This window comes from Amblyomma americanum, chromosome 1, assembly GCF_052857255.1.
Source record: "Amblyomma americanum isolate KBUSLIRL-KWMA chromosome 1, ASM5285725v1, whole genome shotgun sequence".
Taxonomy (NCBI): domain Eukaryota; kingdom Metazoa; phylum Arthropoda; class Arachnida; order Ixodida; family Ixodidae; genus Amblyomma; species Amblyomma americanum.
In genome coordinates this window covers 469,423,797-469,434,523 of record NC_135497.1, presented here as the reverse complement: position 1 = coordinate 469,434,523, position 10,727 = coordinate 469,423,797, and the positions used below count along the sequence as shown (strand labels likewise).

The following is a 10,727-nucleotide window of genomic DNA, read 5'->3' as shown; positions in this document are numbered from 1 at the left end:
CCTCTGTGTGCGGTAACCCCCCCACACCACCCTGGTCTTATCCGTGCAGAGGAGGTTTCGCTTAGGAGCATCCCGGTCGGAGTTGCCCTCACACCTGCCGTCACTCAGAAGTGGCCTCAGTACCGATATTTGCTTCCTTGGCCAGGGTGTCCGCTATGTCAACACGATGACATCGAAGCTGACATTCATCAGTTACTGTGGGACTGCCCAGCTCTCAAGCCTACAAGGATTCGACACCTAAAGGTAGCGGGTCTTTCACCAAGCAACCCTGCTTTAAACATTGCCTGGACGCAAGGACCGTACCATATTTCTCTACTGGACTTCAAATAAGCTAGCCTTTTTCCATTCATTTAATCACTACTACTATTTTCATCACACCTTCACCCATCATTGATGCCCTGGGGCAATAAATTTCGCTTTAAAAAAAGTCACATTTTATTGAAACTGGATATTTGATGCCTGGAGATTAGTATTCAGAATGTGCAGCAAATAAAGCGTTCATCCTCATTCCGCTCCAATGAAGGCACTAGCACATCATTTCGACGGACACACAAGCGCAGCACAAGGGGTATACTCTGCATGCGAGGTCAGCGTACAGAAAAAAGTGCGTTCGCAAGCATGTCGCGACGTGCCACGAATTTTATTTCCCCGAGGCAATCAAAGGAGTGTCACGGAACGGATTGCATTGTCGTCCCCCCCACCCCCTCCGAATTCTCCGAATAGGTGGTGTTCACCATTGTATACCTTTTTGCCTCATCCGCAACACCCCTAAATCACTCGTAGCTTCGAAACGTGCTGCACAGAACTTCTATGTAGGCCTCTTATGCTTGACGTGGCTCGGGGGGGGGGGGGGGGGGGGAGAAAGAGCAAGCCGACCTAAAGTTCTCTAGAGAGTGCTGGCTGCATGCACTAGCGCTGCCAACGTTGTGGCTGACGCACGGCACTGCAGAAATAGGCCGTACTTTTCATTGGGTGACCACCCTTTCGCGATCAGCCATTAACTTAACGGCCTCTACAACGTTGTCTACGGCTATGAACCCAATGAACGCTGACGGCTCATTTTATTTGTTCGGTTTTTGAGGAAAGGAAAGGTGCAGTAGCTGTCTCACATATCTTGGTGGGCAGCTGAATCGCGCCGTAAGGGAACAGATAAAGAAGGGAGGGAAAGAAGAAAGGAAGGAAGTGGAAATTAATAATAATAATTGGTTTTTTGGGGAAAGGAAATGGCGCAGTATCTGTCTCATATATCTTTGGACACCTGAACCGCGCCGTAAGGGAAGGGATAAAGGAGGGAGTGAAAGAAGAAAGGAAGAATAGGTGCCGTAGTGGGGGGCTCCGGCATAATTTCGACCACCTGGGGATCTTTAACGTGCACTGACATCGCACAGCACACGGGCGCCTTAACGTTTTTCCTCCATAAAAACGCAGCCGCCGCGGTCGGGTTCGAACCCGGGAACTCCGGATCAGTAGTCGAGCGCCCTAACCACTGAGCCACCGCGGCGGGTAAAGGAAGAGGAAATTGAAAATTGAAAATTCGATTTTGAGGGAAGTCGCGGCGCGCCGCATGGGCGGAACACCTGTAGCTTGGTGGAACATGTGGCGCATGCGCAGTAGTTACCAGCGACGCTTGCCCGAAATGCGCCGCTGACAAGCCTATTGTGTACCCACCGCAGTGTCTGAGCGGTTAAAGCGCTCGGCCACATATCCGGCCAACCTGGGCTCGAACCCGACCGAAGCGGCGGCATTTCGATGGAGGCGGAACGCTATGGCGCCCGTGTGCTATGCGATGGCAGGGTACGTTAAAGATCCCTAGATAGTCGAAATTATAACGGAACCCACCACCACGGCACCTCTTTCTTCCTTTCTTCTTTTAGTCCCTCCTTTATCGCTTCCGTTACGGCGCGGTTCAGGTGTCGACCGATATGTGAGACAGATGCTGCGCCATTTCCTTTCCCAAAAACCAATTTTCATTTTTCATTTTCTAGCCTATTGTAGTCTTGACTACAAAATAAATGTCTACAAAATCAATGCACTCGTCACCCGCCGCGGTGGCTCAGTGGCTAGGGCGCTCGGCTACTGATCCAGAGTACCCGGGTTCGAACACGACCGCGGCGGTGGTGGTGGTGAAAACATTTATTCAGAACGGACAGGAGGTGTTTGGGTCAGCCCGTAAGGGACCGATTATTACAAACACTAGGTGGAGGTCCCTAGTTTTTGACCCTAGTGGCGGCAGCGTTTCGATGGAGGCGGCACTCAAAGGCGCCCTTGTGCTTTGCGATATCAGCGCATGTTCAAGATAACCATGTGGTCGAAATTTTAAAGCGAAAGCTTTACTGGTGGTGGTGGTGAAAACATTTATTAATCATAGAGAGGTGTTAGGGGTCTTGACCTGAAGGGTAACGCCCTTACAACCACTAGGCGGGATGCCTAGTCAGGCACCCTATTGGCGATTGCCGCAGCCCGGACGCGCTGCGTTAAGGCCCTTTGGGCCTCCAGGGTGCAGCAGCCGGACAGGGTCACCTCCCAGTGCTCTGGTGTAGTGTTTGGGATAGGGGGTAGGGTTGGGTTCTGCTGGTAGGCCCACACCATGTGGTAGACGTCAGACACCGCCCCACAGTGTGAGTACCGCCCGTCGAATTTAGGATCGAAATGCTTTAGAGTTGCCGTGCACAGCATCGTGTTAGTGAGCAGGCGCAGGAGTACCTGCTCGTTGGCCTTCCTCAGCCCTTTGCACGGGGTGGGAAGAGTTTGGCGCGTGGACTTGTAATAATCGCATATTTTATTAAAAGTGTAAACCGGATTGAAACGAAGTCCTGGTCAGCGTCGATTTCCGTGGGAAATGCCCGGAGAGAGAGCGCACGGGAGGCGGTGTCGAGTGCATCGTTTCCACGGAGGCCTTGGTGACCTGGAGCCCAAACGAGAGATTGGTGCGCAGGATGCGAGTCTCGGCTACAATTTTGGTACGTGCGATAAGCCAGGGGAGCAGCTCACCCTTGCTCGACGCTTTGACAAGCATCTCGCGAGTCGGTGATTATTATTTGGAGGAGGATTCAGAGGCTGCCAGGACGATGGCAACCCCTTGTGCGTAAATAGCTGACTGGGCCATGAAAATAAAACTGTTTACTGTTTGGCCCTCGTGGCCGACCGCGGCCGTGTAACATCCTCTGGGGTACGGGCCGGAGGCGTCCACGTAGAAGACTCCTTGTTTTCTCCCAAAATGTCGGTGCAAGGCTTCCGCCCGCGCCAGGCGACTGACATTATGGTCCTCTTTGGACATGTTGGTTTGGAGAGACCGCACGTGAAGGGTGCGTCTCCAGCGTACGGGAAGGCCAATCTCTCCTCTGTAAATTGGGTGTGCTGGATGTGAAGACGGGCTAGAAGGCGGGAACCCGACCCTATCTTTGTGAGACTAGTATATTGGTCGTTGAGGTGGGCCTCCCGAAGCTCCCTGAAAGTTTTAACCACCTCCAGTGCCATGAGGTGGCTGGTAGAGGTAGAGACCGGTAGGTCCAGAGCTCGTTTTATGATTTTGCGGAGGATAACCTCAAGGGCATCCTCTTCCTGTTTCAGCAGGTGAAGGTAGGGAGCCGAATACAAGATTCGACTGGCCACGAATGCGTTCGCCAGCCGCAAGGCGTCGTTGCATCGTAACCCACCACACTTGTTCGAAACCCATGCGCTTGTTGGAAAGCCACGATGCGCCTACCTGCCCTGCTGGGTGCGGTTGAAGGAGTCCAGCACGCGCTGTACGCCGACGACATCACCCTCTGGGCTACGTAAGGACGCCTAGGGGACATAGACACCAGCCTGCAAACTGCCGCCAGCATAGTGAATTGCTATGCCCGAGAATATCGTCTGTAATGCTCCCTGAAGAAATCGGAATTCGTGCATCTGCGCCCCTCGCGAACATGCTCGACACAAATCCATCTCTCTTTTCAAAGCGATCCCATTCACGAATCTAAAGAAATCATAGTCCTCGCACTCTTCATACACAACAAGCGACGTTGCGACACAACACTCGCCAAGCTCCGGCAGGTGGGGGACCAGGTGGGCCGCATGGGCCGCCGGGTTTCCCACAAGCTTTACTGGACGCGAACTTGAATTTTTTTTTGAAGCGATGTTTATTGCCTCAGTAAGATGCTTAAATAAGTGAAAAAAGTTGATCTGATCTGATAAAATGAAGAAGGTATTCATGATCCGCAAATTATTTCTATCCGCGAATTCGACTAATAACTCTCCCCTGCTATTTCTAGAGCCTATCCCATAGTCACCTACCGCGTGGTCGTCAGCCTGCTTCTTGCCCCCCTTCGCATTGAAGTCGCCCATCAGTACAGTGTAGTGCGATTTTACTTTATTCATTGCCGATTCTACGTCCTCATAGAAACTTTCAACGGTGTGGTCATCATGGCTGGATGTGGGTGCGTAGGCCTGCACCACTTTCAGCTTGTACCTCCTATTCAGACTAATTACTATAGCTGCTGCCCTCTCGTTAATACTGTAGAACTCTACGTTGGCAGCTATATCCTTATTATTGAGGAATCCCACACCTAGTTCTCGTCTATCCTCTAACCCGCGATAGCACAGTATGTGTCCGTCCTTTAGTGCTGTATACGCCTCACCTGTCCTCCTAACTTCGCTAAGCCCTATCACATCCCATTTAATTCCCGCTAGTTCCTCAAACAGCACTGCTAGGCTAGCCTCACTAGCTAAAGTTCTAGCGTTAAACGTTGCCAGGTTCGGATTCCAATGGCGGCCTGTCCGGAGCCAGAGATTCTTAGCACCCTCCGCTGCGTCACAGGTCTGACCGCCGCCGTGGTCAGTTGCTCTGCAGCCGCTGGGGACTGAGGGCCGAGGGTTAATTGGTTTGATCATAGAAGGTTGTGGCCAAGTACTACACCAGGGTGGCCAAATCCTGCTCTGGTGAGAGGTTTGCAGGCAAAGGGTGGATGCAGCTGGCAAAGGATAGGGTTAATTGGAGAGACATGGGAGAGGCTTTTGCCCTGCAGTGGGTGTAGTAAGGCTGATGATGATGATGGTGATGATGATGATGAAATGAAGAAGTGAACGATGATATGGACCCTGTGTCCATGCAATATATGAATCCGGATTGCCAGGTGAAAGTCCCGCTGACGCCAGGTGCCGAATTCTCGTCAGATTCAGCGCCGGGCAGTCCCACAACAGTTGGCGGACATCTGCCTCACAGTCTCTGTTCTTGCAGACTGGACACTCGGGGTGGGGATATAAATCTTTGAAATGACGCCACTTGCGTGTCGCAGCTGGAGTTAGGGCAAACCCGACCCGTATCCTCCGAAGCGCAACCTCCTCTGCACGGGTGGGACCACGGGGGAGGGTTACCGCACACGGAAGGATTAGAGCACCTGTGCGGTGCCGGAGGTGTTCCTTTCTTATTAAAAGGAGGGTGGTGTCATCCAGAGTGAGTACTGGAGGCAAAGACGAGGTTGGGGTCGAAAGGCGGGTCGCAGAATCTGCGCGGCTTTGTGCGCTCAGGAAGCCACGCGGGACTCACTAAATACTGATTTGTTGCGGGATGCGTGCCGCTAGACGATGGATGTCTTGGCAGATTTCTGGGGTGCGACTGACTTGTCGTAGTATGCGTGTGACTTGAAGGGTGTCGGTGCGAATGACAATGTGGGCCATGGGTAGCATAGGAACGGCGGCCACAGACTAAAGTGTCTCTTGAACCGCAAGCATCTCCGCACAGAAGAAGGAAGGAGGTTCAGAGAGGCGAAACCTTGACGTTTTTTTCAGAGCAGGCTTGCGAGGACAGTAAACTGCTGCAGTTGCTTCGCAAGCCTGAATGCTTGCGTCAACGTACATAACGATGGAGCCATGCCGCAGATTGGCGTCTTGCTCTATAATTCGGTCGCGAAACGAGGATGGAGCGCGGGTAGATGATGACCTACGTAGATCAGTTGGCTTGTTGTCGCTTAGCTGCACGAAACGCCATGGAGGAAGAACTGGCGGGGGCGGCTGTAGAATGGAGTGCGATGAAGCCTATGCCCTGAGTGCACACGTGGTGTGTGTAAAGCATGACTTTAGGCGGCGAGCATTGCGTCGTTGCTGCACCAGCTCATCTAGTGTATTCAGCCTGCGCATGTTCTTGGAGCGCCACGATCGGGGTAATGCGGGGAAAGCAAGTGATGACCCTCATTGCCTCTCGATTAACAGCTTCTAGACCATCCCATTGAGCCCTCGTCAAATGCTGGAATTGGGCTTGGTAAGCGAGGCGCGGTTGCACAACCGCCCGCACCAACTGTCGTGCAACGTGAGAGCGGGCTCCGCCTGTTTTAGGAGCAATGCGTCTAATCAGACCCAACGCCTGAATTGCTTGCTTTTTAGCCAGAGAAAGCCAAGCAGTAACTGTTCCCGACTCGTGTATTGTCAAGCCCAATATTTGTACAGTCGAACTTTCTTGAATTGGAGTTCCGGATAGATGGAGACGAATTGGTGTTGCAGCCAGTTTACGGCGCCCCCAGCGGTTGGCGACTGACACGAACGTGGTTTTGCTCACTGAAAGCTACAAACCAATTGAAGAAGCAAAAGCCGACGTAATATCTATGGCAGATTGTAGGCCTGCTGCTTGAGTCATCAGGTTGTTGTGAGTGCTCCACATCGTTATGTCATCAGCATACAATAAGAACTTAATCTCGGCGACATCATGCATACGCCAAGCAAGGTGGATAAAAGCAATATTAAATAGTGTTGGCGATAACACCGATCCCTGAGGAACGCCGCAAAGAGACACAAATGATCCGACGGCCTCACCACTGAGCCGTATGGCAAAGTGTCGGCCTTCAAGGAAGGATTTAACAAAATTGCGTACTCTAACAGGGAAATGCAGCATGTCAAGCGATTCCAGGATGGCAGCACGACTGATATTATCGTACGCCTTTTCAACGTCCATGGCCAGTACAGTACGTACATTGTGGCTGTGAGTTGAGGCCAGAACTGCTGACGCCAAGACAGCCAGTCCATCTTCTGTACCTATGTATGTACGACAACCAATTTGGGCGGGATGGTAGAAACCATGGTGCTCAAGCGACCACGACAGTCGCGTGGCAAGTATTTTTTCGGAACGGCTGCATAATGTTGGCGTAAGCGATATAGGCCGGAAATTTCCGAAGTCTGTCGGCGGCTTCCCCGGCTTTGGTATGGGGATCACAATAGCCGATTGCCAAGTTTCTGGTACGACGCCTTCTATCCATACCTTGTTAATGGTGGCGAGGAGTTGAGGCAGTACAGCGGAAATTAAGTTCTTGTAAACCTCGTACGGAATGGAGTCCGGACCGGGCGCAGTCTTCCGACGGACCTCGTCTATTGCTGCAAGCAACTCGGGCATTGAAAATGGACTTGCAATTCCCTCGGCGTCGGCTCTAGGTGCCAGCTTATCGACACATGCTGGAATAGCAGCCAAGGGGGCTCCTATCACCCTTGGAGGCAACACATCATACTTGGGGAGAAACTTCCGCGCTGCCTCTCTGGCGAAATCATCCGGAGCTAAGTTAGCTGCGAAGCATGCTGTGGCCGCTGCGTCAGGACGATGGGAACCATATTCCATTGCACGAAACGTTCGCCAGAGAGCAGCATTCGATGACTTTGCCGAGAACTGCTCACACCACGCATGCCACTGCCGTCGCGAGAGATTGCGTTCATTTCTGCGAGCCTTGGCAGTACGGTAATTGAGCTTTGTCCGTGCTTGCGCAGAAGTCGGGTCTCGGGAAGCTGCCATCTCCGCTTGTCGGCGAGCAGCCCTCAGGTTAAGCAGACCAACATACGGCGCCGGGCGATTCACGACCGTCCAGGTGAGAGCCTTATTCAGCGCAGTTTGTAAGCAGTCCACAAGTAGTGTAGATGATTGCAGAGAGAGCTATTCGACGGTGGTGCGAAACTTGTCCCAATTGACCACAGAACACCTACGGCGTAATCGGCGGGCCCTTGATGGATGGAGACCGATGATGATAGGATGGTGGTCACTACACCAGCAGTCTGGCTCCAGGTGCCACGATGGAGTCCCGGGTCCTTACCACCACGTAAGGTCCGGAGCATATGTTGGACTGCGAGCATGGCGCACAGTCCACGTTGCTGAATCTGGATGGTTGAGCAAAACAAACTGCGCATCTGCGAATGCGTCCTGCACACGCCTACAACGGGGGATTGAAGTGGGGTACCCCCAATCCGGATGAGGGGCGTTAAAGTCACCACCGACTAAAGCAGGCCACCCTGGGTGCTGTCGTCGTAGAGTTTAATAACCACCCCAGATTAATGCGGAAGGGAGCTCCACCGGCGGGTCTTACATAGTATTACACGACCACAACAGTTGCCTTGGGAAGCTTCACAGCCACTGCGACTACCTCTTGATATGAGGTGCACCAGTTTTCAAGAGACAGGCGGACTTGAGGAAAACGCGCATCAAAGTACACCGCCGCCTTTCCAAGAGGGGCAATAGTGTGCACACGACGGTCGTTCATTGAAGGAGACATGTATCTATTAAAGCCCGGAATGGATGGCAAGGCATTGGTCTCCTGCAGTAGCAGGGCCCACACCTGGAGCTTGTTCATGCGAAATCGAGATTTGAGCTCTCCCAGCTTTGTGGAGAGGCCTCTGCAGTTCCATTAAAGCCCACCACAACAACGTGTACTCGCGATTTTCGATTAGGCTTCCAAGCGTTTTAATAGAACTGATGTCAGGTTAGATAACTGGTTTACTATATATCGGAGGAGGGATGTTGCTGAGTTATCCTGCAGTGCTGCAGAAGACCTGGTAGAGTCTGCGAAAAACGCATGAGGACTGGACGTATTCGAAGGCGCTGCAGCATTGATTGGCGTGGAGTGAGATTCCGCTGGTTGTCTACGGCGAGCAAGCAGTTCACGGCGTTGCCGTAGCTTAGAGACCTCGGGTAAAAGGCGTACAATTTGGTCGTGAACTGCTGCCATGTCCTCACGCAGAGGTTCCAGTATGCTGTGCTTTTGTGTAGCTTGAAGGCCACGGCGGTCCTTGCGCACTTTATCGCTGTAAGACGGTTGGGCAGGGGCTGCAGGTGTATTGGGTTCAGAAAGCTCCGGCCAGTCGTCTTCATCCCACTGAAGAGCCACAAACCTGTTGGATGTCTGTATCGGGGCTCGGTTCTCAATCGGAGGCACTTGCTTACGGATCCCACGCCGAACCTTCTCAGTTGCTTTCTGTTTTGTTGGGCAAGTTGGAGAGGTGATCTCGTGGTTGTCAGTCTTGCAAAGTCCGCACCTGTAAGACGGTGTGCCTTGTGGCCGAGCCTCATCTCGCGTTGCAAAAAGGCATGATCGGCTCATGTGGCCAGGTCCGAAACAGCTGTAGCTATAGAGAGCACTAGGTTTGTAAGGGCGAGGACGCAGAATACAGCCATGGTAGTAAAGTCGTTCTGGGAGAGTTGGTGGGCCCTGTAGTGTGACGATGCACGAGCGCCCCTTTCCCATATACCGCGCTTGGATGACACGGCGGGTTGGACAGTACAGCTCACACTGGAGGGTCGTCTGGTCTTTGGCAACGTCGACGTTGTAAACAACACAGCGTTGTAGGTCCGAACATTCCATTAGGTACACCTGACCGGCACCGAGACCTCGCTTGTAATCGATATGCACTTGAGCGTTTGCAGACGCTCGACATCAGCTAAATTCGGGAGCCACACAGCGATGGTATTAGATTTCGTTCTATTCTAGACGTGAAGCCACGAAAACTTTTGGTCCCAAGACACTCGTCCAGGTTCGCCTGAAGAATCCTGTTGGGAATGTCTGTCAGGCTTATGGCTGCCAGAGCTTTAATGGCCACTTTATACGATACCGATCCCGATGTCGGCATAGCCACCTGGTTGGCATACGCTGGGCAGGAACGCTTGCCTTGTGAGCTGGAGTTGGCATAAAACGAATCCTGCGCAGTGTCCCCTGATGGGCGCTTTTGAGAACTGCGGGAAGCCGGTGGCACGGATGGAGGTTCTGAAGACAGGTCCATTGGAGAGCTCTCCTCCTCACGCTCCACGGTTGAAGCCCCATCCAGCAGTGGAGGCTGGGCAGCAATTGCGGAGGTCCGCTCAGAGGGCACATCGCTCACGGGCTGAGATGCATTTCAAGAAGGCGGGATGAGCGCTGCCGCTGATGGACCGGGAGCAGGGACCGACGCCGGCGAAGCCACCTCTGCCAGCGCGTCACCGGTGGCTCTAGGCCTAGCCTCGGAACCCAGTCCAGCTGCCGGGATGACTGAAGGACATTTGCTTACTGCCACCCAGTCAGACGGCGCATGAGCCACGGGAGCTTCTTCAGATTGTTGGAAGTCAGTTCTCTTGATATAAGGAACGTATTTATGCGGATGGCGATATTTTTCACTGGAGCGATGTGCAGCGACCATGGCAGGGACACTTCGTCTTCGAACTTGAAATTTCGCCGTGGCGGTGCTCCGTGGAGGCACATGGCATCACAACGCGCGCCTCGCAGCGGATATTTCTCTCTCGTTCGCTGCCTATTGACTAGTGCGCTTGCGCCACTAGTAGCTCCGAGCTACAGGTGTTCCGCCGCTGCGCAGCGCCACGCCTTTCCTCAAAAACCAACTTTCAATTTTCAATTCTCGCTTTGTTATTTCCTTTTCTCTTTTATCCCTTCCTTTATGGAACGCTTCGGGTGTCCACCGAAATATTTGAGGCGGTTACTGTGTGATTTCCTTTTTTCTAAAACCAAACAAAA

At 52.7% G+C, this 10,727-nt stretch overlaps 1 protein-coding gene across 1 annotated transcript in view; it reads left to right on the top strand.

The window, feature by feature from the left end:
* Positions 1-3,696: 3,696 nt before the first annotated feature.
* The window catches only part of LOC144126207 (uncharacterized), a 160,573-nt gene continuing 153,542 nt past the window's right edge, over positions 3,697-10,727 (top strand). Inside the window, exon 1 of the mRNA XM_077660220.1 lies at positions 3,697-3,776. Within this exon, the coding sequence (XP_077516346.1) occupies positions 3,697-3,776 (80 nt within the window). The remainder of the gene's footprint in view (positions 3,777-10,727) is intronic.